We start from the raw sequence: 27,538 nt of genomic DNA, 5'->3' as shown, positions 1-27,538 counted from the left end.
CCGCTAGGCAGCAGAGCCAGAAACGCCCATCCACAGGACTGGATTGAAGGGACCCTTGAGGGCTTAAAAAAAGCAGGAGATTGATTTTATTGCAACCATCAAGCCATCGGGCGTGTCAGGCTAATCACGGTTCAGATCGTGGGGGAGCCCTGCTCCAGGCGCTGTGCATTAGGGGACACGAGGGTAGGTCCTGAACGCGGCAAAGGTAGAACGTTCCCCCCGGGTCAGAGCGGACCGATGGGTGGCTCAGCTCTAGGGTGGTGACACTAGAACACGGAGCCTTGCACCGCTAGGTGGCCAGTTCACATCCGGCCCGGGCAGGTAGGCCTTGCAAATCACTCCCCAATTGATAGCGCCGCAGAACAAACAGGGCCTGACTCAGGCCCGTTCCTCCTGGTCAGAGGCTCGCAGCAGGAGAACCAGCATGGTGGCAGGCTCAGTGGAGGCCCCCAGGACTCGATGGGCCATGGAGACTGAACTCCAGGGGGAAAGGCTCGGAGACATCTCCAGCAGGGATGGCTGCAGAAGAACAGAACTCCCCCCCGGCCCATCGCCAAAGCTGGGTGCTCTGGAGAGATCTGTAGCTGCTCTGCGGAGCACCCCAGCCTCCAGGGCCATGTCCACCCTACCCTAAATCCACTTCAGTGCCCTTTAAAGGGAACATGCTGCCGTTTCCATGCTCCGGGCTCCATTTTCACCGGTCTGGAGCGGAGAACAGGGCAAAGCTGATCTCCAGGGCTGTGAAAGGGAATCGTTTCCAGAGACCGGCCTGCGCCAGCCCCAGTGGCTCAGGCGCTTCCAAGGAACTTGCGCTTATCGCTCAGCTGTGACAACCTGGCCAGCCAGATCCGAGCTGAGCCACAGTCGCTGACTGTGTCACCTTCCCAGGCAGGAAGCAATAAATGGTGGCTTTAATTCACAGGCGCAGCCTGGGGAAAGCAGGACAGGCCCAAGAGGTGGTCCGGGGAGGAGCGAGGTCTGCTTCTACCCTGAGTATACAAAGCCCCTTTCATAGGGGTTGAATTTAGATTCACTCAGCACACGGATTACTCCAGAGACAGACCTGACTGCGTTACAGTCCTGGGAGGTGGTGCGTCTTGTGCTCAGAACAGGGGGCTGGCAGCCAGGACTCCTGGGTTCTCTTCCTGGCCTTGGGAGGAAAGCAGGGAGGCAGAAGTGGTTAGCGCGGAGGGCTGGCAGTCCGACGCCTGGCTTCTCTTCCTGGCCCTGCCAGACTCCCTGTGTAACCTTGAGCAAGTCACTTTCCCCTCTTCGTGCCTCAGCTTCCCCTCCTGTGAAGCGGGGACGGCCACAGGGAGCCCATCTCAGAGAGGCCGTGGAGGGACCTGACTCAGGGATGTTTGTGACGCACTTTGAGATCCCCGCTGGAAGGGGCTGGATAGGCACGCGTTACACAGCGCTGGGGAGGACAGGGCAAGTGTTTAGAGCAGTGGGCTGGCAGACAGGACTCCTAGGATCTATTCCCAGCCCAGGGAGGGAGTGTTGTCTAATGGTCAGAGCAGGGGACAGGGAGTCAAGGAAAGAAAGTTTTGTGGCCCTGCCCCAGCCCAGAGAGCCCCGCGCCTCTGCTGAACATTCCCTGCGTTTTCCCTCCCGTTGGCTTTTAATTATATTAATAAAAAAAGTCGCTTGCATGAAAACAGGAGCTTTGTTGCTTAGGAGCTCATCTGCTCCCGCTGCTTATTCCCCACTTTAAACCATAATCCTCGGCTGGGGACTCCACAATTAGCCGCTGCGGAGATGGTCGCGGTGTCAGAGTGGATTAGGGCTTCAGCGGGGGAATAGGCAGGCGGAGGAGATGAGCTACTAAGCAACCACCCTCCTGTTTTCACATGAAGAAGAACTTGGGGACAACCCCCTTTCTCCCTGTTATTGGTCATACACCCTGATTAGGACCCCACTGTGCTAGGTGCTGTACAAACACAGTCCCTGTTCCAAAGGGCATAGAAGCCATAAACCCCCTGCTCCTCAACCAGGATACCAGAGAATCAAAACACCACTTCTTAGAAGTTCCCCCACGAGGCGTCAGTGCTCTAACACCCCGGCCTGACAGCCACCAACCGGGCCTGGGTGGGCCTAGGTTGATGGGCTGTGCAGAGCAGATCTCTCACACGTATCCTGAACATGGGCCCTGCGTGACAGCATCCAGGTCCGCTCAGAGCGCAGCAGCAAGCTGGGGCGCGAGGAAGAGACGGGTTGGGAGGATGAGGAGCAGAGAGAAGGGTAAGGCAGCAGGGGAGGCAAGGGACAGAGGGGGAAATATTCGAGGACAATATATTTTTGGAGATCCCCCCCACAAGCTCCCCCGCCCCCAGCTGCATGGGAGGAGGGCTGTGCTGTTACAGTCTGTTCACTAAGGGGATAATCAAGGACACTCGCCCTGCACGTGGACTGCAGGAAAAGCAGGTTTGGTGGGAGATGAAGCCTATTGGGGTGGGGGGAGGCGAACCTCTGATTTACGAGGCTAAATCCTCTGGCCCAGCCCCCAACCGGCCCGTAGCCGCTTCCCAGAGAGCTGCCCGCATTCCCTGCCACACCTGGGGCCATTCCATCTGCAGCCAAGCCTGAGCTGCCTGCAGCAGCAGCAGCAGCAAGATCTGCACCCTGGCCTTCCTCCCTCTTGCATCCATCAGCTGTCACATCAGGGGGATAACTCCAGCAGGTTATCCTCCCCTCAGTGCTCCCGGCTCTACGGATGTGCAGGGAGCTCTGCCAGGGCTTTAAAGACAGCCCAGCCAGGGGAAAATTAACCCCATACACTGTGTGTGCAAGGTGGGGAGAGCAAGTATCCCCTCACTGCCCGGGCGAGGGGTCTGGAAGCCCAATACACCAGCGTGACATGGCTGGGACCATCTCCGCCCGCTGCCGGCCTCCACTGCTCCAGGATGCTGGCGCGAGGAGAGACACCCCCCCCTTGCCCCTATGCGGCAGGTGGCAAAACACCACAGCAATTCGCACTCGAGGCCGCCCTGCCCACACCATGAGGCGCTGGCCCCGATCCCGGTCCTGACCCCAATTCACAGTGTCACCGCGGACGTGTCACCTCCCCTCTCCGGCCATAATGTGGAGAGGCCAGTCCCTGCATGACAGGGGCCACAGGACTGGAGTACCCTTTCCTGCCGCCCTGAGCCGAGGGGTGTCTTGCCATCAGCTCGAGTGGGACAGGACAGAGGCCAGGTCTGGGGCACGTGGGCTCACTCGGCGGGGCGCTGCTGTGCAAACGCAGAGTAGCGGCGCCTAGGTGACTCCAGGCACGTCACCTTACACACCCGTGGTGGAGCCGGGGATCGAACCCTGGTGTCCTGACTACCACTTGAGCAAACATCTCTGGCCACGAGAGGCCCAGAGCAGGGGATCTGCTCTGCCGCTGTCCTTCAGCCCCCACTCACAACCGCTTGGCTGCCAGAGCTCTCGGCTCAGCACCTCCTCCATAGCCCTCTTTCTGGGCACGGAGGGCCTGTTACCGGTTCTGACCGCCACCACCGAACCACGGACCACGCCCTCTCCAGCACCGTGAGCTTGCTGCAGGGATGACGAGGGTCCGGTACGCCCCCGGCCCTGGATTGCCCTTGGCTCAGACTGGAACCCCCTGGAGGCAAAAGCCGAGAAGCAACGGGGCCAGTCAGTGCCAGCGGCAGGATCCCACCCCTCTCCCTGGGACCACGGCCCTGCAAGCCAGGGGGAGGCCGGGATGCAAGCAGGGAGTCAGAGGCAGAGCCGCAGGTGGCAGAGAAGAGGCCCAGCTGATTGCTGCTGGCAGCAGCCTGCCGCTGGGCTGGGCTGGGCTGGCCTGCCTCCTCACTGGCGAGGAAGATGAAGGAGCTGGGAGTGGGAGGCCGCGGGGGGAAGGAAGGGGGAGAGACCATCCAGCAGGGAATGAAATTAGGGTGGAATGAGGCACGGCTTGGTTTCAGCTCCCCCCCCCCACTTGGCCCTTTTTCCAGTGCAGGGAGGGGGGCTGACTGGCACCCCCTCCTCTAGCGAAGGGCTGGCTTCCCTGGGGAAGGGGTGGGGGGGATACAGGCCACACGAGAGGCTGATTCCAAAACTCGCCCCCCCCCCCCCCAGGGCTTGACACAAAGCAATAGGCTAGATGCCCAAGCCAAGAGCAGGGACACCCGCCCCCCCAGGCTAGGGAGGGTCCCAGCTGTGCAGTGCCGGCCTGTGCCAACCCGGCAGCCATTCCACGCTCAGCCGCGGCTGACGGATCCTGCTCTATCACCGGACGCCAGGGTCCCTCTCCCCCCCCACACACTCTGCAGAAGGTGCCCTGTGGTTTCTGGCTACCAGAGATGAGCAGGGGAGCCCGGCACCAGAGCCCAGCTGCAACCTTGACCTCACCATCTGCCCCGGCCGGAAAGACAACGGTGCTGCCGAGCGAGTGGCGCCGACGCGCTGCGGGGAGACGGCGCGGGCTTGATTGAATGGGAGGATATTGCCATCCGGGGACAGGGATAAAGCACGAGCGCCGAATGCATAACCCAAAGCCCATTAACCGAGCCACGGCCCCTTCTTCCAGCTCCCCACCCCTGCCGGAGGTGAAGTGCTCCCCGTCCTCAGCTCCCAGCCCCTCCACACCCACCCCACCCTCTCCCCCCCAGACCAGGGAGCGGCTGATAAAATAAACCCCAAATCCAGACAGGCTGACGGGGCCAGGGCCGAGTTCCCCCTTAGGACTCCTGTCCCGCCCCCCACTGCCGGCTGGCGGGAGCTAAGTGCTTCCCCAACCCTCACCCCACTCTGCCAAAGCCCCCCAACTTTCCACAGACCATCCCCGGGGCAGCAGCGCTATCTGCCCACCCCGAAGTGCCCCCTGAGAGGGCTGGACCGTCCCTCACAACACCTGGAAGATGTTTGGCGGGGGGGCGGGGATCCCAGCTACTCCCCCCCCCCCCATCCTCGGAGGCCCACAGACTGCCCCGCTGTAAAGCAAGTCCCTGGCCGAGGTCTCCGTCTAGCAGCCGGTGGGCTCTGACTCAGATTACAAACCAGCGCGGCTGGCAGCAGGGCCAGCAAGAGGCCTAGGCCCGGCATAGCGAGGGGCGCCGCCGGCTAACAACGAGGTGCCTGGGCACAAGGGCGCAGAGAACGCTGGCGCGGCAACTTCCCCCCGGCCCCCTCTCGGTCCCCGCTTTCCACGAGCGCCCAGTTCTCACCCCCACTGCGCGAGCTGGACCGCGGCAGCTTGGCAGAGCCCGCTGCCCTTTGGTTGCCTGCACCTGCTGCCTCGGCTGCCAGCCGGCCGGTGCCACCCCTGCCCTCCCTCGGGGAGGCCCCTAGACGCAGGCGCCAGGGTCACGCACGTGTGAGCTGAACGACGGGCTCGAGGGCAGGCGACACCAGCACCGGGGGGGGCAGGGACAGGAGAGCCTGGCTACGGGCCCGGTGCGAATGGCAGATCGGGCAAAGAGGACGAAAGCACAAGGGACCAATCTCCCTCCACACTCTACAGCGGGGCCCTGTTTAGATCCGGGCTCGGGGGTGTCCTAACACGGAGACCATGCAAGAGGCGGCAGAAGCCGTCTCAGCCACAACTGCTTTGCACTGGGAATGAAATATCCTTCCGCTCACGCCAGCGCTACAACGCCGGATGGCCCCTGACAGGAGTGAGACAGCTGGAGGGGGAGATGGAGGAGAAAGGAAGCCTGCGGGTGGGGGAAAGGATATTAGCAACTATCCCCTTAACCCTAAGCCAGTCCCACCGGACTCTAGGCAGGAAGCCGGTCTCACGTGGACCTGAGCGCCATGGCCAGGTTTTACGTCTAGGGCGCAGACAGAGCTGAGTCTGGGGGACTAAGGGGGGCAGCGAGCGAGCCCGTTCCACGCGCATCCTGGTGTCTCTCCCCCCCCAACACCGAGCACTGCTCTAGCATTCAGCTGCCTGCACCAAACACTAACGAAGCCATTACCCCACCGCCCCCCACAGGAAGGGGTCACTCATTCCCTAGTTGTAGATGGGGAAACCGAGGCACAGAGCTTTCGGCCAAATTTTTTCAGAGGTCGCCCCTAATTTTGTGAGCCCAAGTTTTCAGACATTCAACCTGAGATGCCCAGGGCCAACTCTGCTTTGCCGAAGGACCAAGCACCTGCAGCTCCCGTTGGTCCCAGCTGGAGCTGTGGGCGCTGAGCATCCTGTGGGTCCGTCTACATGGTCACCAGACACCCACGGCTGGCCTGGGCCAGCTGACTGGGGCCCGTGGGGTTCGGGCCATGGGCCTGTTTAACTGTAGTGTAGATGCTCAGGCTGGAGCCTGGGCTCCGGGGCCCTGCGAGGTGGGAGGGAGGATCCCAGCGCTCGAGCTGCAGCGTGACCCGGAACGTCTACACTGCAATTAAACAGCCCCTTAGCCTGAGTCAGCTGGCACGGGCCCACCCGGATGTCTGACCGCGGGCAGACACACCCCATGAAACCCAGGGCCAGGGATCCCTCGCCTTGGGTGCCCAAAATCAGACGCCGCTTTCCAAACTTTCGGCTGGCGGGACGTATCCAAGCCCCCCATCCGCAGTCCTGCGCTCTAGCCACGAGGCAGCCCTCTTAGAGGGCAGCGGCTGGAGCAGCAAAGGCTTCGCAGGACAAGGCACGACCCAAGGGAGACTAAGGAGAGATGCAGTGGGAGATGGGCAGCGGGGCTGGGCCAGCCCAGTGAGCCTGGATTGGAGCACAATGAGACCACTTAACCCCGGCTATTATCCAAGAGCTTTACTAACATCAACTGCCCCTCGGTGGGGTGGCCAAGTAGTAACGCACCCCCAGAAAGGAAGGCTGGTCTGGTGGTGAGGGTGCTAGCCCGGGACTTGGGTAACCCGGTTTCAATTCCCAATGCTGCCGTGGGCTCCCGGTGGGCACGTCTCCCTGTGCCTCAGTTTCTCAGCTGCAAAAATGGGGGTAAAAACACTTGGGGAAACCGAGGCACAGAGGAGGGCCGTAACTTGCGCAAGGACACATGACGAGTCCGTGGCAGAGCGGGCATTAGCACTCAGCTCCTTTCCCCGTGTTCAAGCCCGAAAGCCAGGGTGCGTGCATCTGCACGGCCAGGGCACGCCAGACCCAGCGCAACGGCTGCAGGGCAGGCTCCAGTCGGGCTGACAATTTGGCCCAGGGGAGGGAGGGCAAAGCAGAGGCGGATTTATTTTGCAGTGATGCAGGCACAAGGAAAGAGGCTCCTGAGTCTAATCAGGTGCGTGTGCAGCGCCGACGAGAGAGAGGAAATCAGCAGACTGCAGGCGAGAGCTGCTGGCAGGGAGTCTCCGCTCAATCTTCCTGCAGGTTTCAGGCTGTTAGACAACTGGGCCAGAAGGCCTGCAAGTGCAATCAGCATTTAACCACTAGGACCATAGCAAACTCCCAGGATGACAGCACTCACAGCAGCAGGCGGAAGGGGGAGGGCGGAGGGCACTGCCACAGAGTCAGATGCCAAGGAGGCCGAGGCGCAGAACGGAACGGCGACGCGAGGAGGGGGTGGGGTGCAGCGACACGAAGGGCAGCGGCCGCCCATGCACCCAGCACCTGCAATCCTGAAGCGCCGCTGCTCGGGGGGCGGCTGTGCAACACGCCCCTCCGGCGCCACGGCAGGTGTGCAACGCACAGCTCCACCGCTGGAGCACTACTGCACGAAGGCAGCGGTGCAATCAAAGCGCAGCTCTGCTGCACAAATGCTCAGCAGGTAGTCAAGAAAAGGACCTGAAAGCCTCCACGCTGAAAAGAAGAAATAACTGTCAGGACAAAAAAAAAAAAACAAACAAATTCCAGGGGGACCTTTGAGACCCAGGGCCAGGGAGGAGACGTCTGTCCCCAGCTTACCAGTGCCCTTTCATTAACCCCTTCCTGTCAAACCCAGCCACAGCTGGGCTGCTCCCACCTCCCCCTGAAAGACCGTTCTGCAATTTCAGGCCCAGCCCTGCGATTCCTGCTTTCAAATCAAGCCTCTTCCCTCACTCCGACTCCGGAGGAGCGAGCAGGGCAGAGCAGAGCTGCTCGTTAACGGCTGCTCATTAACAGCCCTCTGGGATGAGCGAGGTACCCAGGGCACCCGCACCTCCGACTCTAATGAGCTCCATTACTGTCCTGAAGCCCCGAGACACAAATGAGGGGGCAGAGGGGCCTTCGCCGTGACTGCGGCTGGAGTACCACGCGCCAATCACCGCCACTTCCACCCACCTCGCAGCCAGCCTGGCTGGGGGACAGACACAGCGAATCCGCGGGTGCTGGGCCCTGCCTCTGACTGAGGGGAGGGGAGGGGTGCGCGGGCTCTGCCGGGGTCACCATACCCCACAAAGCGAGAGAGAAGCGGCCAGGAAAGGGAGGGACTCTGGCCGCTGACTCATCCCGGCAACGGCAGGGTGGCGGGGCGGCTCCTGCCGAGAAACGCCCTCGTCTCACCACAAATGCAGGCACGTCTCGGCCCCGCGCCACCACCCACAGCACCCCATGGCCCCTGCCCACCGCCAGCTGGCTCAGAGCCAGCGGGGCACAGGGACGAAGGGCGGCTCAGCCTCCCACCCGGCGCAGGGACGTAGCAGGGGACACGGGGCGGGCTGGGGAGGGAAACACCCCAGGGGAGCAAGAGCCCTGAGATCGGGGAGGGGGGCTGATCTCAGCCGCTGGGCACATGGGATCAGGCCTAAAAGGGATGAGGAGCTGCTGCAGCCCGTGCCCCAAGCCGCTCTCCCACCCCCCGCAGGGGGGTCTGCCCCACAGCAGCTCCTGCAAGGGCAGCGCTCACCCTTCCCAGCCCCTCCTGCAGTGCCCCAGGAGAAGGGCAGGGGCTGGGGCCACTCACCCACCCCCAGAAAATACAGGTCTGCTCAAGGCTACGTCTGGACTTGCTGGAGCCCAGGCGGGAGGGGAGATCCCTGGCTGAAGGACAGAGTCAGAGCCCAGGCCAGTTTTGGGGTTTAGGCCCAAAGCGGGCATCAGGGAGCCATATTCTAATCACACTCTGCCGCCGACTCCCTGTCCAACCTCGGCCAAGTCATTTAAACGCTCCGTGCCTCAGTTTCCCCGTCTGTAGAGTGGGGACACTTCGCTACATGCCCGGGGAGCTGGGAGGCTCAGCTCCTTAACTTCCGTGGAGCGCGCTGACACCCAGAGACGTACGACAGGGTTAATATCCAGGCAGGGCTCAGACGATGCGTATTAGCTTGAACGGCTTCCCCTCCAGCCTGCCCGGCTGCTGCCCAGTCCCTGCAAAAGCACCTCACATTCGCGTGTTGCCCACGGAGCCACCTGGCTCCCATCAAACAAGGCCAACACAACAGCCCCTGCAGGCAGCCAGGAGCTGGGCGGGGGGGAAAAAAAAATCCCCGCCCTCTCAGGCGAGACCCATGCAACTTCCTCTCCACCTACAATCCCCGCCCCTGGGGCTAGAACCTGGTTCTTTCCGCTCCCTCCCCAGGTAAGAGCGAGGTGCGCAGCGCTCTCCGGGAACTCCCAGCTCCCCAGCCGCATCCGAGGGCTGGATCATCTCCCACTCACGGGCACGGGCCCCTCAGCTGCTGGGCTTTCTGTTAGCTGGGAGGCAACCTGCCTCAGCACCAGCCGGGGTGGGGGGAGCCCCTTGCCCTGTCCCTGGAACCACCTGCCCACTGGGCTAGGGTCTTTTGATTCACCCTACAGCAGACAGGCACGCTAGAGTAACGGAGCGGAACGAGATTTCTGGGCACCGAAGGGTTTCCGCGTGTTTTCACCTCCCTTTCGTAGGCAAAGAAACTGAGTCACAGAGAGGGGGAGGGACATGGCCCAGGGTCACCCGGCCAGGCAGCAGCAGAAGCTGGAATAGAACCCAGGAGTCCTGGCTTCCAGTCCCGTGCTGTAAACTTTCCCCCAGAGCTGGGAACAGCAGCCAGGAGCCACAACTCCAATTCCCGCCCTTCCACCACACCCCCAGCCAGAGTCTGGAAAAGATCCCAGGAATCCTGAATCCCAGGGACGCCTGCTCTAACCAGTGGACCTCATTCCCAGGCAGAGCCTGGGAGGAACCCAGGAGTCCTGACTCCCAGCCTCTTGCTCACTCCTCCCTCTGCAAGAGGAAATTAAATTTTAAAATTCCTCCTCCCCGCCCGCTCGAGTTTTCTAGCCAGTTGCTAGTTCCTCACTGGGAACCTGGCTTTCCTGTGGGCTGCGTCAGAAGCTGCTGGCGCTAGGAGGGGAGATGGGGGTAGGGAAGACAAGCAGAGCCACGGACGTTCTGCATGGCACAGATGTGGGGCCACCCCGCCCCTGATCCCTGCAGGGTCCAAGCAGCAAACCACCCCCCCGAGAGCTACACTGAGTGCGTGCCACCCACTGCCCACTCCACCCCCCTCCCCGCCGCCTCTGCCACCCCCTGCTGAGCAGCCCCAACCTCCGACCCCGACCCAGGCGGGGCTCTTGTTAATGTTTACTCAGGTTAGTTTAGCAGCCACCGGTTGCTATGGTAACCTTTCAAACCATGCTCCCTCACGGGCGAGGACGCCACAAGGCGCGGGCACGCCGGCCCCCCTGGCGTGTGGGTGTCACCTCGGAGACTCCCCGGGGTGCCCCCAGAACAGTCTGAGCGGCCGTCTCCTCGCGGCTCGGAAAACGCACGCCTCGTTTCCCCACGGCAGGGAGTGGGGTCTAGTGGCGAGAGCACAGGGCTGGGCCCCCGGACTCCTGGGTTCTACACCCAGCTCTGAGAGAGGACTGGGGGCTAGGAGCCAAGATGCCTGGATTCCATTCTCGACGGTGGAGCTGTGTGCTAGTTGTCAGGGCGTACAACTGGCTCCTACCTCCATCTCTGCCCAAGTCCCTGTCCCTCAGTTCCACGGCTCAGAAGGGGGCCTCTCCTCACCCCAGGGTGGCCGTGAGGCTAGGAAGGGTCCGTGACTCACCCAGCGGGCCTCGAAACTCCAAAGCACAAGGAAGCTGCTCCCCTGAGGCCTCGCTCCTTCCACAACTCCCCTGGACGCTGGCGCAGAGGGTCCCAGCCGGCTGAGCAGAGGGCAGGTGAATGCACCGGCCCGGCTAAGCCCTGCTACCTTCAGCGACCACAAGGTTAAAGTTGGCCAGCCTCTCTCCTCCTCCGACCCGACTGTCTGCGCAGCTCGCTGCCAACATGCCTCTGTGCTGCATTATTTATAAAACACAGGAGCAGAGGGCTAGGCAACAGCTGCAGAGCACTCGGCAGCACCATGACCCCGCCGGGCACAGCCCCAGTTCCAGGGGGCTGCACGTGGGGGGGATGGGAGGGGTTGAATTTTCCTGCTGGTCTGCAGAAGTCTTGCCCTTTCTCCCACCACGCCGGCGTCGAAGGGTGAACCTGAGCAGCTGGGCGGACCGCATGCTCTGCCCACCCAGGAGGGGCTCCACCTCCGGGGGCGGGGAAGTAACCCTCCCTCCCCCCCCCGCTTCGCAGACTGGTGCCTCCCCAAGCCCCGTGACCCCGGGTCCCGTCATCGTTTATCGGTGGCTCTTCCCGGTCACGTGACGTGGGTCACGGAGGTCCAGACGTGGGGGGCGTCCAAGGCTCCCCCTTCTCCCCCACATACCACGCGGAGGAAATGGCCTTCCCTTGGCGGCACAGGCACCCTCGCCTGCAAGCCATCCGGGGCAGGGCCAGGGGGACGGATAGGGAAGATATCAGGGAGCTCCTTCCTTGGTGGGGACAGACAGACACACGTGCAAAGCCAGGCTAACTCTGCCCGTGCCATGACAGCAGAATCCAGCTCCCTGCGCCCAAGCCTGCTGGAGCAACCAGGGGCTGCGTGCTCTCGCCGGCAGGTCTTCCTTAAGCCCTGGCAGAATTTCATCGGCCTCCTCTCCCCTCCCAGCCTCACCTTCATGCCTGGGGGAGGCCGGGTGAGAGCTTTAATTTTGTATTATTAATTTCACATCCACATCAGGGGCTGCCTTTTATTTCAGAGCTCCCCCCGCTCTCCCCTTGTTCTCCTGAAGATCTGTACTGGCTGAAGTAGGGCCCGGCTGCGCTAGGATTAATTCTGCATGACTGCCCTTCTCCGCAGGGGTGTCTAAGACCCTCCGGCCTGCAGCAATCTTTAAAATTCCTCCAGCCCAACTTAATTCCTTCTTCCTGCAGTGCGGGCACATCTGCTGCAGTTGAACGCGGAGAGACTGGAGCGCCCAGGAACACAGACAGACCGAGGTGGGGGGAGAACAGGCTGGGCCTCAGGCTGAACTCACTGGCACTGAGCTTGCGGCCCCCCGCACCCCTACAGGGGACAGCAAAAAAGGGCAGAGCAGCCCCTCACCCCTCTGCCTCCCCTCCCTACGACAGGGGGAGTGAGCTGGCTGCAGAACTCCCTATGGCTCCCATTCCCCCATTCAAGAGTTCCCATCGTCCATCAGTGCAGCCTTACCACGCACGGTGCTCCCATGGCGCTTCGCAGAGAGGGAGGCTGGGTCTGGGGGAGTCAGGCGCAGAGCTGGGAATTTGGCAAGCGGGGTTCAATGCCCTTCTCTGCCCTAGTCTGTCAGCGGGAGCTGAGGCAAGTCACTTCACCCCTCTGTGCCATGGTTCCCCACCTGGAAGAGGGGGATAACACACCCTGTGCAGAGGGGCTGCCAGAGCTCATCCTTTCGCACTCTATAGTGATCAAGGGAACTACACAAGTGGGAGGGACTTGCTGTTTTCCACTGTATTCCTCATCGAGTGTGTGCGGGTGTGTGTGGAGAGAAATGCAGCACTATGCACACACAAGAGACAGTATCATCATCTCCCACAAATGATCAAAAAAATCTCAAATCAAGCACCCCCAAATCATAAGATTGGCTTAAAAGACCCAAAATGTGTATTTTAAAAATCTCATTATTTTTATTTGCTTTCTGGTATTTAAGCCTTTAGGGTTTGTGTTTTCCAGCTTCTCTGCAACCGTAAGGGACGAGAAACTCTCTTTTCTTCTTTTTTAAACGGTAGCCCAGATTCTCATGTAATCCCATGACTCTGGGACGTGGGGCTTTAAGGAAAAACAGAAAACATCACGAGAGTTGGGCGCCTCTGAGGGCCAGAGAACTTCTCGAAGCACACAAGCTGCACGCATGCACCTACACCTGCAGCACCACTCAGCAGACACATACCACGACCTCCTATGTGGCGCTGGATTTTCAGGCACGTCGGCTGAGCAGGTTGCTCAAAGCGTCGGAGGAAAATGGGGCAGGAGTGGCTCCAACAGGCAGTCCACATGAGGGTAAAATAAAGTTACCATTGCAAAGCCGGTCCCATTGCATTGGATTCAGGCTCCCCTGCTCTGTGAGATGGAGGACACTTAGGGTTTTGCTCAGCTCCCTTATCAAAAAATACACACAAGATTTTCAAAAGTGACTAGATTCTGGGTGCCCAACAGGACATCTTAAAGAGGCCTGATTTTCAGAAAGCACCGAGCAACCCCACCTCTGAGAATCAGGCACCTAGTCGGTGTTCCAAGTTGGGCTCTCAAAATCACTAGCCACTTGCAAATCTTGCCCTACCGTTTTTAATCGTCTTTCCCCATCACATGTGTAATATACAACAGATCCCGCTGGAATGACGACTTCGGACACTAGCACAGGTTCTGCTCAGTGTAAATCCAGAGCAGCTGCTCTGGACACACTCGATTTACACTGGTGTGAACGAGTGTAGGATTTGGTCCCCCAAGAACAGCCTGGTGATGACTTCATGCATGCATGGTCTATGCCCCACGAGTGCAGCCTAACGAACACACCCCAGGGCACAGAACAGGTCTCTTACAACTCACCGTTCTTGCTGTCTCATGACCCCACATGCCTGACTCCAGGAGCTCCCCTCTGCCCTGCCAGGCACCTGGAGCTGACACGCCTCTGCCAAGCCTTTCAATAGCCACCCATCAGAGATGAGCATTTACATGATCTTCACTTTTAAAGTTACAAAACCCCGGCTCCAGCCGTGCCAAGCGCTGGCTGTTCACAGCTGTGGGAGCCGAGGGCGCCGGCCAACCATGCAAGATCAGGCGACAAGAAACTTTCACGAACGCGAAATATGCGAAACAAAGCAAGGGAGTCTGCCCGCTGCCCTGGGAACAGGCAACGCTCCCCTGAGACATCCCCACCTCCCGTTGCCCTTCGCTGGCTTCAACCCCCTTCGCCCCCTCTCCAAAACTCACTTCTCTTCCTGCTGTAATCAGCTGTTCTTTTCATTGGATCTTTCATCTAGCTTAGATTGGAAGCTCCCTGGACCGAGAGTCCCGGCTCTTCCCTTGACCTGCCAGGAACTGTGGTGCCATGTAAGCAATAATAGCATGGTGCTACTAGTAGGATGGATGGGCTAGTGGTTAGGGCACTAACCCAGGACTCGAGAGATCTGGATTCAAGTCCTTACACCATCACGGACTTCCCGTGACGGGCAAGTCAACTAGTCTCAAACCTAAGCTCTTCGGGGAAGGCACAGTCATTTACCAGATGTTTGTACAGCACCTAACGCCCTGGGTCCCAACCTGCCCGGCCTGGAGACATTACCACAATTAAAGCATCTAATAAGCAACACCCTGACTGGATGGCTGCCTTGAGCATTTAAATGGTGGCACTGCTTAAAGCTGATTAGAACCAGGGTTTGTCTGAAACAGAACGCAGCTGTGTGTGTGTGTCTCTCTCTCTCTCTTTCTCGCACACAATCCCCCCACCCCGCTGGCATTCCCACAATGCACTGGAGCAAAGGAAAGAAGAGAACATTTCCTCGCACTTTGAAGGCTCCGAATCACAGGAGATGAGAATTTTAGCCCTGGGGCAAAAGCTAACCTGCGGGGGGAGGGGGAAAGAGGCGCCCCCTTGCTGCCCGCTCCTGAAAGCCACCCTTCCCATTGCAAGGAGAAATGCCCTCAGGAAACCCCAGCGTGGGGCACGAAGGGGCCCTTCCCCCTGCAACCTGCCCCCTTTGCCTAGGAGACGCAAGGAAGGAGTGGAAGTAAGCCCATCCCAGCTGCCTGCAGAGCTGTGGATACATGCATTTAAATCACTTATATCTTTACTTTCTCCTGCGCTGGCTGTGAGATGGGCTTTTTTTGCATTCATAATTAGGGGGTGGAACAGATGGCGAAGGGTTCGTTTAAAGTAATGCATCCATTAAAATAACCTTCGCTGTCGGGGACTGCGCTCTGACAGGGGCTTGCTTCACCGGAGGCGGATGGGGAGGGGGAGCCTTGTTCTGCTGGAAGGAATCGGACTTCGGGAAGCAAGCCTGGCGTTGGAGAATTGCCTCTGAGATCCTGCTCTGATCAGCACCCCAGAGCCAAATTCAGACCTGCAACTCCACGGAGGTCAATAACTCAGGCCTGTTTCTGGCCTCCTAGACATACCTAGAGAGTGAGAAGGTTCAGATGTGCCTCTCTGAATACCAGTCAGGGCACGGACCAAGGCATGGCATGGTCTGGCGGCCTTCACACAGCACTAGGAGCCAGGTAATCCTGGCTTCTAATCTAGGCTCTGACACAGACCCTTCCAGCATGGCTTTGCTCAAATCACTTCCCCTCTCCAGGCCTCAGTTTCCCCATCTCTAGAATAGGGATAATGGTACTGGCCCACCTGGCAATGTGGCAGTTGTGACGCTTACGCGAAGTGCAGTGAGCTCCCCAGATGAACGGTGCTGGGCAAGTGAAGGGGATTAATCGGGACCCCAGAATTTAGAATCTGGTGGCTTCTCCCACCCCACCCATCCACCAGGGTGAGTGATTTTTAAGCCTTCTCCAAGGGATTCCTGTACTGCAGGGAGCACCTTTGGGGCGCTTGGCATTTTGCTGAGGTGCAGGGATAGAAGCTCTCAGCCGCACTGGAAGGAATCCGGATTTGCTGATCCGCCCCCCACCCGAGGGCAGTGAGAGCATAATCTGGCCCACTATTTCTGCCCGAAAGGCGCTTACAATCAAGTTGTTGCCTCTCAGCTTCCTCTCAGAGCGGTCCCCAGGGAAAGATTGCAGCGGGGCAGTCACCAGAGCCCTGTGACAGCCCGGGGAACTCCCCAGAGCAGGGGCAGAAATAGCCTTCAGCGTCGCACGCCCCCTGGAGAAGGCCTGGAGGGTGGGGGAGTGGAAGGGCGCCTGCTTATAAACCCCGGCTGGGTCCCTCACGGAGCTAGACCTACCAGGACCAGCCCGGATGAGCTACTCCAGGGTGGGGGAAGAGGCCCACGGGCAGCTGCGGGCATCTGCAGCCCCTTCCTCTCCTCCCCAGCGCTCCCAGCACCCCGCTCCCGCCCCAGGCTCTGGTTCTCCCAGTGGAAAGCCGAGGTGGGACTGAGGAACAGTCATTAGCCATTCCAGGCCAGCGGCAGGAGCAGCCTGCCTCTCCTGTTTCAGCCCTGGCTCCCAGGAGAACTGGGGGAGGCTTTGTTCAGGAATCGGAGAGCGGGCCAGAGAGCGCTCTTGTGTTTCACTCCCATGGAATGCCGGGGACAGGAGGCGCGGGGGGTGGGGGGGGTGTCAGGAACCCCTGCAGGGTTTGGGGCTGGGCTGGAGGGTGCTTTTCAGCCTGGGGGAGGAGGAGGGCACGTGAGCTGAGATGGGGGAGAGGGATGCGAAAGCAAAGGTTCGCCTGTGTGTGGTGAGAAGCGGCAGGCCTGTGCTGGGGGGAGGGGGGGGGGGCGCCGTGCGTACATTGCGGGTGCATGGGTATGTGATGGGGGAGACTGTGTCTCTTGGCTCGGGGGAGCGTAAACGTGCGTTGGTGTCAGCGATGGGATGCTAGTGTGCACGCTTGTAGGCATGTACTGGAGGCCTTAGTGCATGCCTCCGGGGGCTGGGGGGCGCCAGGGGCTGCAGACAGAGCGCTGGGTGTCTAAGAGACGCCCGTTGATTTGCCGGGTTCTCAGCAGGGAGCAGAGATCCCCCTCTAGCTAAGAGGCACGCGGCTTTCCAGAGGGGCGGCCGCTTGGTATTCCAGAACAGAGCCACTGCGTGAGTGTTCGTTGGGCCCTGCCTGGTGGAGAGCAAAGACCTCCACCGCCCCTCTCCCGAATGTGGGGACAGCAAGGGGGAGGCGGAGAGTGCAGAGCATTTACTAGCTGGCTGCCCTCCTGCCCATGGGCCTGGGAGAGGTCATGGGGGCGGGTGGGGAAGGACAGAGACAAAATTCCAGCCCGGTCCATGTTCAAATAGTTGGTGTGTGCTCGCTAGGTGCTTTTGCTGCCGCAGGGGCATCCCTGCGTTTGAAGCATCTGTGAGAAGCAGGAGTGGGAAGGGGAGGAGAGGAAATGGGGGGCAGGGGGGAGGGAAGGGGGAGAGGGCCAGGCCTGAGAACATGCTTTGTAGATTGTTTTCATCTCCTTGCAAACGACTGACAGGGACAGTGCCTGGGCTGAGGGCCCCCCCAGGGGGGGCAGGGAGGTGCCTCCACCCAGGTTCCTTTTGCTTGTGGTCAACAGGAGGTGGGGGGGGGGGGAGGATGACAGGAAAGCAGGAGGCTGCAGGCTGAGGATTACAGCTCCTGGAGCTCGGGCTCAGGAATTCACCTTTGATCAGCCAGGCGTGCGCTGGCCAGGCCTTCGAGTGCACCCTGCTCCCGTCCCGCATCATGTCCTACCCCCTCCTCCGTTCTCCCCCCACCCCCAGCCCCAGCCGGGTCTGGACCCCGCACACACACCCGCCAGGCAGCCAACCCTCTCCATCTCTCTCCTCACCCGGTGCCCTTCTCCGCACCCTCTCCCCAGCACCTCAGAGCCGTCCCGGGCACGTCACCAGCCAACGTGGGCAGCTGGACCGGGCCTTGGCCTCACTAGCACGTCACTGAGGTGCGGGGGCCACCCCCCACCCCTTCACAGAGAGCTTGGCCCCGCCATTCTGCCCCTTCTGGCACAGCACCCACTAGGCCCCACGCCAGCTCCAGCGGTTCTCCCCGTTCTGCACCCGGCCTGGCGCCCTGGGGACCTGCAGACACCTGCCCGCCCCGCGAGGGTCTTGCACCGTCTCACCCAGGACGCTCAGCATCCCCCTTTGTTCAGGGGTCAGGGCAGGCCTCTCTTGCCCCCTGCCCTCCACACGGGGGCTTGCCCCCAGGCGAGTGTGCATGGGGGGGCAGGGGGGACATGGGTGCTTTCTGGCTGCCACCCTGCATCTCTTCCCCACCAGCTCCCCTGGGCACGGCCAGCCAATCCTCATCCTCGCCAGTCTCCGTCTGCTTCCCTTGTTTGCACACCTGGAGGCCCCGCACACATGGGGGGGGGGTCCCACCTCCTCCTGGGAAAGTCCCACAGCGCCTGGGAGCATTCGAGAAAGTGGACCAGCAGGGGGAGGCGCCGGAGACTCAAGAAGAGGGAGACGTCCCCAAACATAGCGGCGCAGCGAGTCCGGGAGATGGCAAATGGGGGCGGGGGTGGGGAGCATTCCCTGAGCCTAGCTGGGAGGGAGCACGCTCCGGGGAGAGACGGCCACAACATCCCGTTAACACCCTGCGGCAGCTAGCGGAAAGGGAGGGTGCTGGGGACAGACTGGACACCCAGGAGAACATGCTGCGTGAGTGCCGGCTGCTGGGGAAGCTGGCACAGGGGAGGGCTGCAGAGAAACCAGCTAAGACCTGGTTACAGGGAAGACATGAGTCCCAGACGCCGACCTTGGGGGCTGGAGGATCCTTTGGGGGAAAGCCTATGCCAGGCGAGAGCAGGCCAGGGTTACAGAAGCGTAGGGACTGGGAGGGACCTTGAGAGGTCGTCTAGTCCAGTCCCCGTCACTCAAGGCAGGACTAAGTATTATCGAGACCACCCGACAGCCAGGTTACAGCGCGTGCCCAATGTCCCTCCACCAGCCGCAGAACCAGGAGCCGCCCTTGCCGTGGAGAAACCCCCGGGATCTCCCCTCCTGCCTCAGCAAGCAGGTGTGGAACTCCAGCAGCCAGAGATGGAAAAGACCGACTGGTAGCAACACTTCTTAGTGCAAGGAAGGGCGGCCCAGTGGTTAGGGTGTGAGCCTGGGACTGGGAACTCCCTGCTCTGCCACAGACCCCACAAGTCACTTGATCATGCGTGCCTCAGTTCCCCCTCTGCACAGTGGAGTAAGTGTGGCCGGACCTGCCACCGGTGTGTGAGGAGAAATACTCTGAAGGTGTGCAGGGACCATAGTAAGAGGGGCAACGAAAGTACCCAAGAAACAGTGCCCCTACTCTGGCCAAAACAAACTCACTGCCAGCGACACGCTGACTCTCTCAGCGCTTTGTCTGGTTCCAAGGGTTCCAGACCCTGAGGCTCCCACCCCTTTCCCGGGCAGCTGTGCTACGCTCCCAGAGCTCACACAGCCAGGAAGCTGCCTCCCTGGACATCTACATTTTCCTTCAGCCTCCCTTCCTCTCTTAGTCCCATGCAAAACTAATCCCCCTGCGTCCCTGGCATGCGTCACCATCTCCCCCTGCCCCATTGGCTCCATCCTGTAGCCAGCCTATGCTTATTTAGCCCTTCTCATCTTCCTGCCTCGCCGGCCCCTGAGCGTTTTTGCTGCTCTTCTTTTGACACCCTCCAAATCCGTCAGGATCTCCCTCGGATACGAGACGTCCAGAACCGAGCGCGAGCGTCCCGGGGCAGGGGTGCTGGGACAATCCAAGTATCTATTGATTTACTGCCAGTCATAAAGATGCCAGGAGCTGCAGGAAGTGTTATAAACGTGCCAACGGACTGCTGGATTGGTAGGCAAGAGAAGGGCTCCCGAAGGGAAACCCCTCCAAAGCACAGCACAAAAGAAAGCCCTCCCCCAGACCACAGTCAGCCTCCCAGTTCTCCACTGGTCCTTCCAACAGGCCCAATCCAGTCCAGTCCCCCCATCACACAAAGCACTGGGTGGAGGTGGACACTAGTTTCTCCTGTTCCAGGCCCCCGCCCCCAGTACACAGACCGAAGGTTGCATTGGCTTTCTCTGCAGTCACCCGGCATTGCAACTATGCCAACCCCACCCTGTCTAATCTGCCATCCACAGCAACATTTAGGTTCCCCCTGGCCATCGCTACTTCCCAGACTCCTCCCCTACCATCCAATATCTGGTCTGCATCGTTTCCCACGGGTTTACACTAGCCACACTGGAAAACAAGGAGCAAAATAATCAAACAGTAATAACATTTAGGGAAAGATTTTTCCCCTCTGCAATTTCTGGTCGAAATTTCTTTTTGGCAGAAAACTGCCAGCCAGCTTGGAACCCAAATCTTCGGTTGTTATTTTCTGGTCTCTCCAGAGCCTTTGGGGTTATTTTCCCGGTCCTTCTTGGCAAGCCCGCCTCCTCCCTGTTTAGCATCTTCTGGCCCATCCAGACTGGTTCTAAGGTAGCTCCTATTAGACGCCTCCCACTAGCCCAGATGCTGACATTTATGGTTCCTGCTGGACCACAATCCTTCAGCCACATTTCAGTCCCTACCGGTTCTCATTCCAGGCCACGATAATTTAACTTTACAAGTCAGACTCTGTGAGACCCTATCAAAGACGCGACTAAACTCAGGTGTGTTACAGTTCATCCACCAGGCTCCCTTAAGCTTGCCTCTTAGCAGTCCGTCCCAAACAAAGCCATCACATGTTATTCTTGGTAAATTCCTGGGAGCCAGATCTCCGGCTGGTGTCAATCAGCGGCTTCCAGCAGAGCAATCTGGATTTACAGCACTTGAAGATTTGATCTTTATTGCTCCCAGGTTCCAATAAGCTGATATTTAGGCCCTGATTTTGCCTAGACTTACACATACGCTGAGCATGGGTAGCACCACTGAAGTCAACGCGAAGTTAAGCACGTGCGTAAGTCTTTGGAGGGTTGGAGCCTTTGACTTTTTTCTCTGAAGCGTGCCCCTCTATTTTATGGGGGAGGGTAGACGTTCCTGGCATTCGCTGGCCAGGGTCACCGTGTCCTCCTTTTGGAAGGCCGCTACCACATTCAGTTTTCCCCAGTCTCCCTATATCTTGCCATCTGAGGGTGCATCAGCGTTCCTCACTTCTACACACGCATGTACATTGCCCGCCCCGCTCGTGTCTGCCAGACATCCATGTGTCTTGCCCCATTTCTTCACCCCAGGAGTGTGCCTGGGGAGTCTCCCTTGTTCCCCAAAAACGAGGGTCTTTTTTTCCTGCCTTTGCACATGTGCCCACTTCCCATCCAGGCCTCTCCCAACCCACCTTCTCCTCCGAGCTGGGGATCCCCAACAAACCCCCCCCACCTCTGTGCACATGCCTCTGATGGAGCCATCCCCCACCATCCCCACTGCCCCAGCCGCTTCTGCTCCCGTCCAGGACTTGCCACGTATGTGAAAAATCTGAGTCTCCCTTGCACATGACGAAGCCTTCTGCTCCCTGGTCAGCATGCACGGCTGCATCCGTTTTGGGACCTCTCTCCTGCCCTCCCCGGAGGGCCCAGCTGCTGCTGCCACTTCTCACTAACATCTCTGCACCACGTGGCCAGGCTCAGCCTGGCCTGCAGGTCACACACTAGCACCTCACGCTCCTGCCCACCTGGGCTCGCAGCCCCAGCTACCACCGAGAGGACCCAGAACAGCTCCGCCCTAACAGACTCTCCCTGGCCTCAGTACCGGGCAGACGTCTCCCCCTCTCCATTACCATTCACCCCTCACCTTTGTCCCTCACACCTGGTCTTGTCTTACCCCTCTCCCACCCTGAGCAGCAGAGAGACACTGACCAGCCAAGCGGAGGCTGCAGACCCATGGGCTGAATCCATCCACGAGCAGTCACTTACTTTAACCACTAGATCCCACTGCCACAGCTGGGAACAGAACCACTGCAATCCGGGTTTTTTTTTTGGGGGGGGGGGGAGGTGTCAGGGTCCCCCAGGCTGCTATTCCCCCACCCCTCCCTTGGATTGAAGCAACTCTTCTCCCTAGTCGCATGCTCCCCGAAGGGGGGGGCGGGAAGGGAGACGACACACCACATTCACGCATGCCACGTGTCTCTCTCCGGCTCGGCCCTGCCGGCGCGCATGCATCCTGCAAGCCCTAACAGATGCTCCCCTGGGGCAGCCCCTCCTGCCCAGGCAAGTAACTAGCCCCAAAGGGCAGCCCATTATTTGGAAGCCTGCTCCACCCAACAGCCCCCCGATAACCTGCTTCCCCTGGGCCAGGGGGCTCGGTTATTTAATTAGATCCCGGGTGGTCTCTCCATGCCCTGGGAACCTCCTTGGTCCACCGCGCCCCATGAGCCCAAGGCAGTCTCCCCACGCCAGGGAAACGTCAGCCTGAAACGCAAGGCTCGGCACTGGGCAAGGCGCAGCCCCAGGGAGCAGGGAGGAAATTTCTCCCTCCAACTTTTTACTCCCGTTGATGTCCCTGCTCTAGTCCCGGCAGGACTCTTGCACTCTCACTCCTGGCTCATGCTGGATTTTGCTTCTAGCCATTGCACCCAGGACGCACGGGGGACACCCGGTTCCGCCATGGGGAACGGCACGTTGACTGACGGCCCCGCAGAGGAGACCCTCGCTCAGGTTTTTCCCCATACTCCGCCCCAGTAGCCAACCCACAGAGAGAAACAGGGACTCAACCCCTCCCTCCCTCCCTCTCCCCGCAATGCATCTTTGTGCTTCCCTGATACCTAGCCCAGCTCAGCCAGCCCACAGAGCAAGCTCCCAGCCCAAACGGAGAGGACTGCCAAGCTGCAGGGTGGAAATGGGAAGTTTTCCCTCACATGCAGTGCCCCATGTTCTCCCACACACACTTCATCACATTGCAAGCACATGCTACCCTCTGCACGGCAAGCAAGTCTGGACCCTGAACGCAGCACCAACTCCAGGCTGCTTCTCTTTACAACACCAAATTATCCCGAGAGAGTGTCAGACCTCTTTCATCCCAGACTCCATAACACACCCCCTTAGAAACTCTCAGCAGGCACCTCAGAGATCACATTTGGTTCCCTGTATGTTTTTTTTTTAAATTACAGCATTGAAGCTACGTTTTACTGTGGAAACAAAATATTTACCCGTGTGCCCCGTGCAAAGGTAAAAAGGTGGGCAATACAATGCACCCGTGCGTGTGCACGCAAGGGAGCAAAAATATGCGACAACGGCTAGTGCAACGCACCAGTATCAGCATGCAGGAGAGAGGCGGCGCACTCATGCTATGCACCAAGACAAGTGTGCAAGACAGCAAAGGTGTCATGCGGGTCCGTGCAATGCACAAGTAAGTGCAATACACAGGGACGCACACCCATTATTTCACAGTGAGTCATATACTCAAGTGCACAAAGCCTAGAAGCCATAGGGCACAGTACAATACAGTCACACACACACACACACACACACACACACACACACACACACACACACACACACACACACACCCCGTCATGGCAGGCAGGGCATTGCCCCAGGTGTGCACAGATGCCCCAGCGAGCAATGCAGCCACACATCTATGGGAGAGAGCCAACGTGTCCTGCGGAGCTGTGCAACGCACCAGAACAGGTGTGCAACAGAGAGGTGGAGTCACAAGAGGCACCGCAACACACTCTTGTGCAACAGACAATACCTCACAGTGGAGCAAAGGGGCAACGAATTGCACCAGCGAGTACGAGGGGGAAGGGCCACGTCCCAGCAGGCCGCAGCGTGACACTTAATTCTCCCTAGCATGGAAGATAACATACAAGTTCCAAAGCAAAAGGCTTTACCTGCCTGCCCCAAACACACCAGAAAACAGGGCTTCCGAGCACCCACTGCGCATCACCTGACATAGAGGTGGAGGGGAAAGGCAGAGCCAACAGGTGAAAATGTATTCTCATTCCCTAGACATCCCAGGGCTGGAAACACAAGAGCCTCTGCAGCTGGCTTTTATTCCACATGGCTATAAAGTATCTGAATACACTGTATGCTCCCCAGGACCCTTCCCTGAGTGTGGCCAGCACATGGCTGACTCCACACACGCTGTTCCATGGGTTTGCTAAACCACTCAGCTCCGAGTCGGCCCTCGCTCACAGCAGGCGCAGAGTCAGGAATAACGCCAAGCCAATGGTGGCACGCCAGAGAAGACAAGGAGAACCCACCGTCCATTCCAGAGCCCCGATGGATCTAGCGTGACGAAGAGGGATACATTGACCACAAGCACTCAGACACAGGGGGGGCAAACGATTTTCAAAAGCGACTTGGGATTTTGGGTACCTAACCTGATCCACTTTAAAGGGGCCTGAGATTCAGAGGGCAGATGCTCAGCGCTTACTGAAAGTCCAGACCCTTTTAAGGGAGGGTCTCAAGGTGGTCACCCAAAAAAATCACCAACCACTTTTGTAAGGCTCACGGCCAAAAGGGCAGAACATACCAGACCGAACATGATGGTGCACAGCGGGCAAGGGAGCAGATCTCCAACACAAAGTACCCGCCACACCTCCAACCAGACAGAGCCATGGGCTGGCGTCCAGAGCCTCTTCTCCGTGGGGTGCTGTGTTCTCCTTCCAGGCAAAAAACCCCTCCATCCGCCCACCCGTTCTCATTACAAGCCCAGAAGTAGGAAATGGCCCTCCCCACTGTGGCCCTGTTTACTGAGAGCTGGTTTCCAGCACTCGGGAGAATAGCAGGAGCATTTCAAGGCCCTGTTTCCACTTGGCTGACACACGCTATTTATAGAAGCCTACAATTCTCCCCAGAGCTTTCCTCGGGATCTCAGCAGAAATAGACTGCCCCGGGTCCCTCCTGCCTCTTCTAAGGAGGCCAGGGCGGGCACTCTGTCCAGCCAGCCCCTTCAGGCCTCCTATAACCTCCCATCTCCTGTCCTTTACCAGCCTCCAGCTCCCAAAGCTGCATCACATCCTTGCCCACCCCGTCCCCACCACGGTGCCAATACTTCCCCTTCAACCTCCCCCACCCATTCCAGGCAACGGGGCCAGTCCTGCTCTGAGCTGGTGCCAACTGGGAGCAGCTCCATTGAAAGCAACGGCGCTGGCCTATTCTGCATGTGCGTTAGTCTACAAGAGGAGGGAAACGGGGCGCCTGCTCAGTGCAAAAGCAGCATGAGTGAGGGCAGTCAGGTCCAACGGGCTAAAATCACGCCCCACGTAACTGCACGGGAGGCAACGGACTGCAGCCGAGTTGCACCAGGCATGGTTTGGCCTAGGCAAAGGCAGAGAAGAGCAGCGTTTGCCCCCCCCCGCCCCCCCCAGATTCCACAAACCAACAAGAAAGGCACTGTAGAGAGAGTCGCCAGGCCCCGATTCAGCAAAGCTCTTAAGCACACGCCGAAGACGGCGCCTTGAATTCAACAGGACTTCAGCCCACACTCAAGTGCTTTGCTGAATCGGTGCCTAAGACCCCAGGGCTTAGCGTCTGCTCTCTGTCACACTGATGTCAATCTGGAGTCACTCCATTGATCGCTGGGTTTATACCAGCAAAACTGAGCTCAGAATACGGCTTTTGATCTCCCCTCTCAAAGCAACATGCCAAGTTCTCTATGCACAGGCCACCTGGTCTAGCCGGGGGAGGAACCAGCCCCCCCTTTCCCCCGTCGAGTGTTCACAGCCTCCTCAGCCTGGCTGCTAGGGTAGTTTGCTTTTCTGGATGTATGAGAATCTCAGTGTTTTTCAACTCAGCACCCAGGGGGCTAGTTCTGGTCTCCTGCTAGTGCCGCTCAGGGGAGTTACTCCAGCACCCCGGGGCTGGATCGGAGCTAAGAATTCCAGTGTGTTATTTGCAAGCAGGGGCCGCAGCGCCTTGGCACCAAAGGGATTTAAAAAAAAAAAAAAAAACCAAAACCCTACCAAAAATAAAACAGACTCTTATAAAAATGTACCCCCCCCCAAGAACTAGCTCTGTAGAATTTAAGGCAGCAGGATTTCCAATGCACCCAACTTTGCGCCACGTTCCCCCCCGGCCAGCCCAGCCAACCACTTTCAAAATGCTTGCAACCCAAGGCCGTTTTGGACCATCAAGAAAACTCCCCCGCACCAACAAAAGGGGTCTCTCTCCGCTGTCCCTTCTTCCACCTGCAACCCCCACCCCTCTGGAGCTGGCCGGGGGGGGAAAGCACAGCGAGGAAGGGCTGGTTCGATAGAACAGAGACCCAGACACACACCAGAGAAAAAGAAATATCACCACCAATTTTGTTGACATCCTTCATTATAACTGCTGCCTGCCTTCTAGTGGACAGAAGCCAGCCTGACAGCTGTCACTCAGCAATTCCACATGCAGGGGGGGAAGGCAGGCAGTGAAACCTTTGAAATCATATCCCTCCAGAAGGAAATGCATAGATTCTCGGCTTATTTATTTATTTAAAGAAGCAGGCGACTTTGTTCCACAGGTAACGCTGGCTCTAGTAACCTCCCCCCCACCGCACACGCCAAACTCTGCTAGCCAGGCAATGCCTCCCTCCCTCAGCCTTCACCTCCCCCCCCCCCCCACTCCGCCCCCACTCCCCCCTGCCTTCATATCCCCTTGGCAAAACATTTGCTCCTTGAATTGCAATTAAAACTCCAGCAATATGGGAACAACTCTCTCAGAGGATGCAACTTCGCCCTGCCAAAAGGGGGGGGGAAGACGATCCAGAGCCAGGAGGCGTCTGTCCCTGACACCCCAGGCTTTTGCCTGGAACCAAACCCACATGCTGAAATAAAGGACTGTTGGCTTGATCTTCCATTCCAACCCCCCTCCCCACCACCACCACCACCACCACCACCCCCCACCCTTCCCTTTCAAAGCAGCTCCCCACCCCTGCCACTTAGTAAACATATCCTCTTACTCTCGGGCTTCTCAAACGCACACAGTCCCTGCCTGCATCGCCCCCATCTGCATGTGCAAGGCAAGATTAGCGTTTACACCTAAAGCGATTTTCGGTGGGGATTTTTTTGTTGTTGTTGTTGTTGGTTGAAGGGGGGTGGGGGGAAGAGGACTAGAAAGACAGACCGAGAGATGGAGAGGTGGCTGCTTCGCAGCAGCTTGCAAAGGCAGTAACTGGAGAGGTGTGGGCTTCGGGGAGGGCGGACAGGAAACAAGAGAAATACAACCCAGTTCGCCTCCAGTGCTGCCAAGCCCGCTGCACGGGGAGACAAAGGCGGTTTCATGTGGACTGCACGGTGCCCTTTAACCCCCCGCCCCACACAGTTCGCTGCCCCGCCACTCTGCAGTAAGTTGCCAGGTTAGCTCATTACAGGGCGGGGGGGGTGCGGAATGGGGCCGGGGGGGGGGGGAAGAGGAGGAGATCCACTGCAAAAACCGAGCCGCCCCGAGGAGCGGGTCCGGCGTGCGGCCCCCCGGGGGCCGAGGGGGGGGGGGGCCGGCGAGGGGAAACGTGGGTACTCACCAGCCGGCTGCGGGGCGTCCAGCCCTTCCGCCGCTGCCCTTCGGGGGAGGTTTTTCTCTTCCAGCGGGGCTGAGTCTTTGCCGCCAGGGAGATTCATGGAGCCCTCCGCGCCGCCGGCCACCTTCAATGACAGCATTTTCATCGCCTCTGCTCACATTATCCTCGGGCAACTCGGCTGGACATGACCCCCCCCCCGCTCGCTCACCCCCCCCTTTCCTCTCTCTCTCTCTCACTCTCTTTCTCCCCCCCCCGCTTTTTCTTTCTGCCCTGCAAACACACAAAAGAAAAGCCAGGAGCAGAGGGCGGCGGGGATCTGCAAGCCGGGGAGAAATCTCGCTCCAGCCCAGCTCCCTCCACCCTCCG

General features: G+C 59.2%; 1 protein-coding gene across 1 annotated transcript in view; it reads right to left on the bottom strand.

The window, feature by feature from the left end:
• The window catches only part of AHDC1 (AT-hook DNA binding motif containing 1), a 107,563-nt gene extending 80,248 nt beyond the window's left edge, over nt 1–27,315 (bottom strand). The window contains exon 1 of the mRNA XM_067543282.1: nt 27,176–27,315. Coding sequence (XP_067399383.1) covers nt 27,176–27,311 — 136 coding nt within the window. The 5' untranslated portion in view covers nt 27,312–27,315. The remainder of the gene's footprint in view (nt 1–27,175) is intronic.
• Between the last annotated feature and the right edge of the window lie 223 nt (nt 27,316–27,538).

This window comes from Emydura macquarii, unplaced genomic scaffold (genome assembly GCF_026122565.2).
Source record: "Emydura macquarii macquarii isolate MOO-44397 ecotype Brisbane River unplaced genomic scaffold, CSIRO-AGI_Emac_v2 contig_820, whole genome shotgun sequence".
Lineage (NCBI taxonomy): Eukaryota > Metazoa > Chordata > Testudines > Chelidae > Emydura > Emydura macquarii.
The sequence above is the reverse complement of the archived record's forward strand: the minus strand, read 5'-3'. Positions and strand labels throughout refer to the sequence as shown.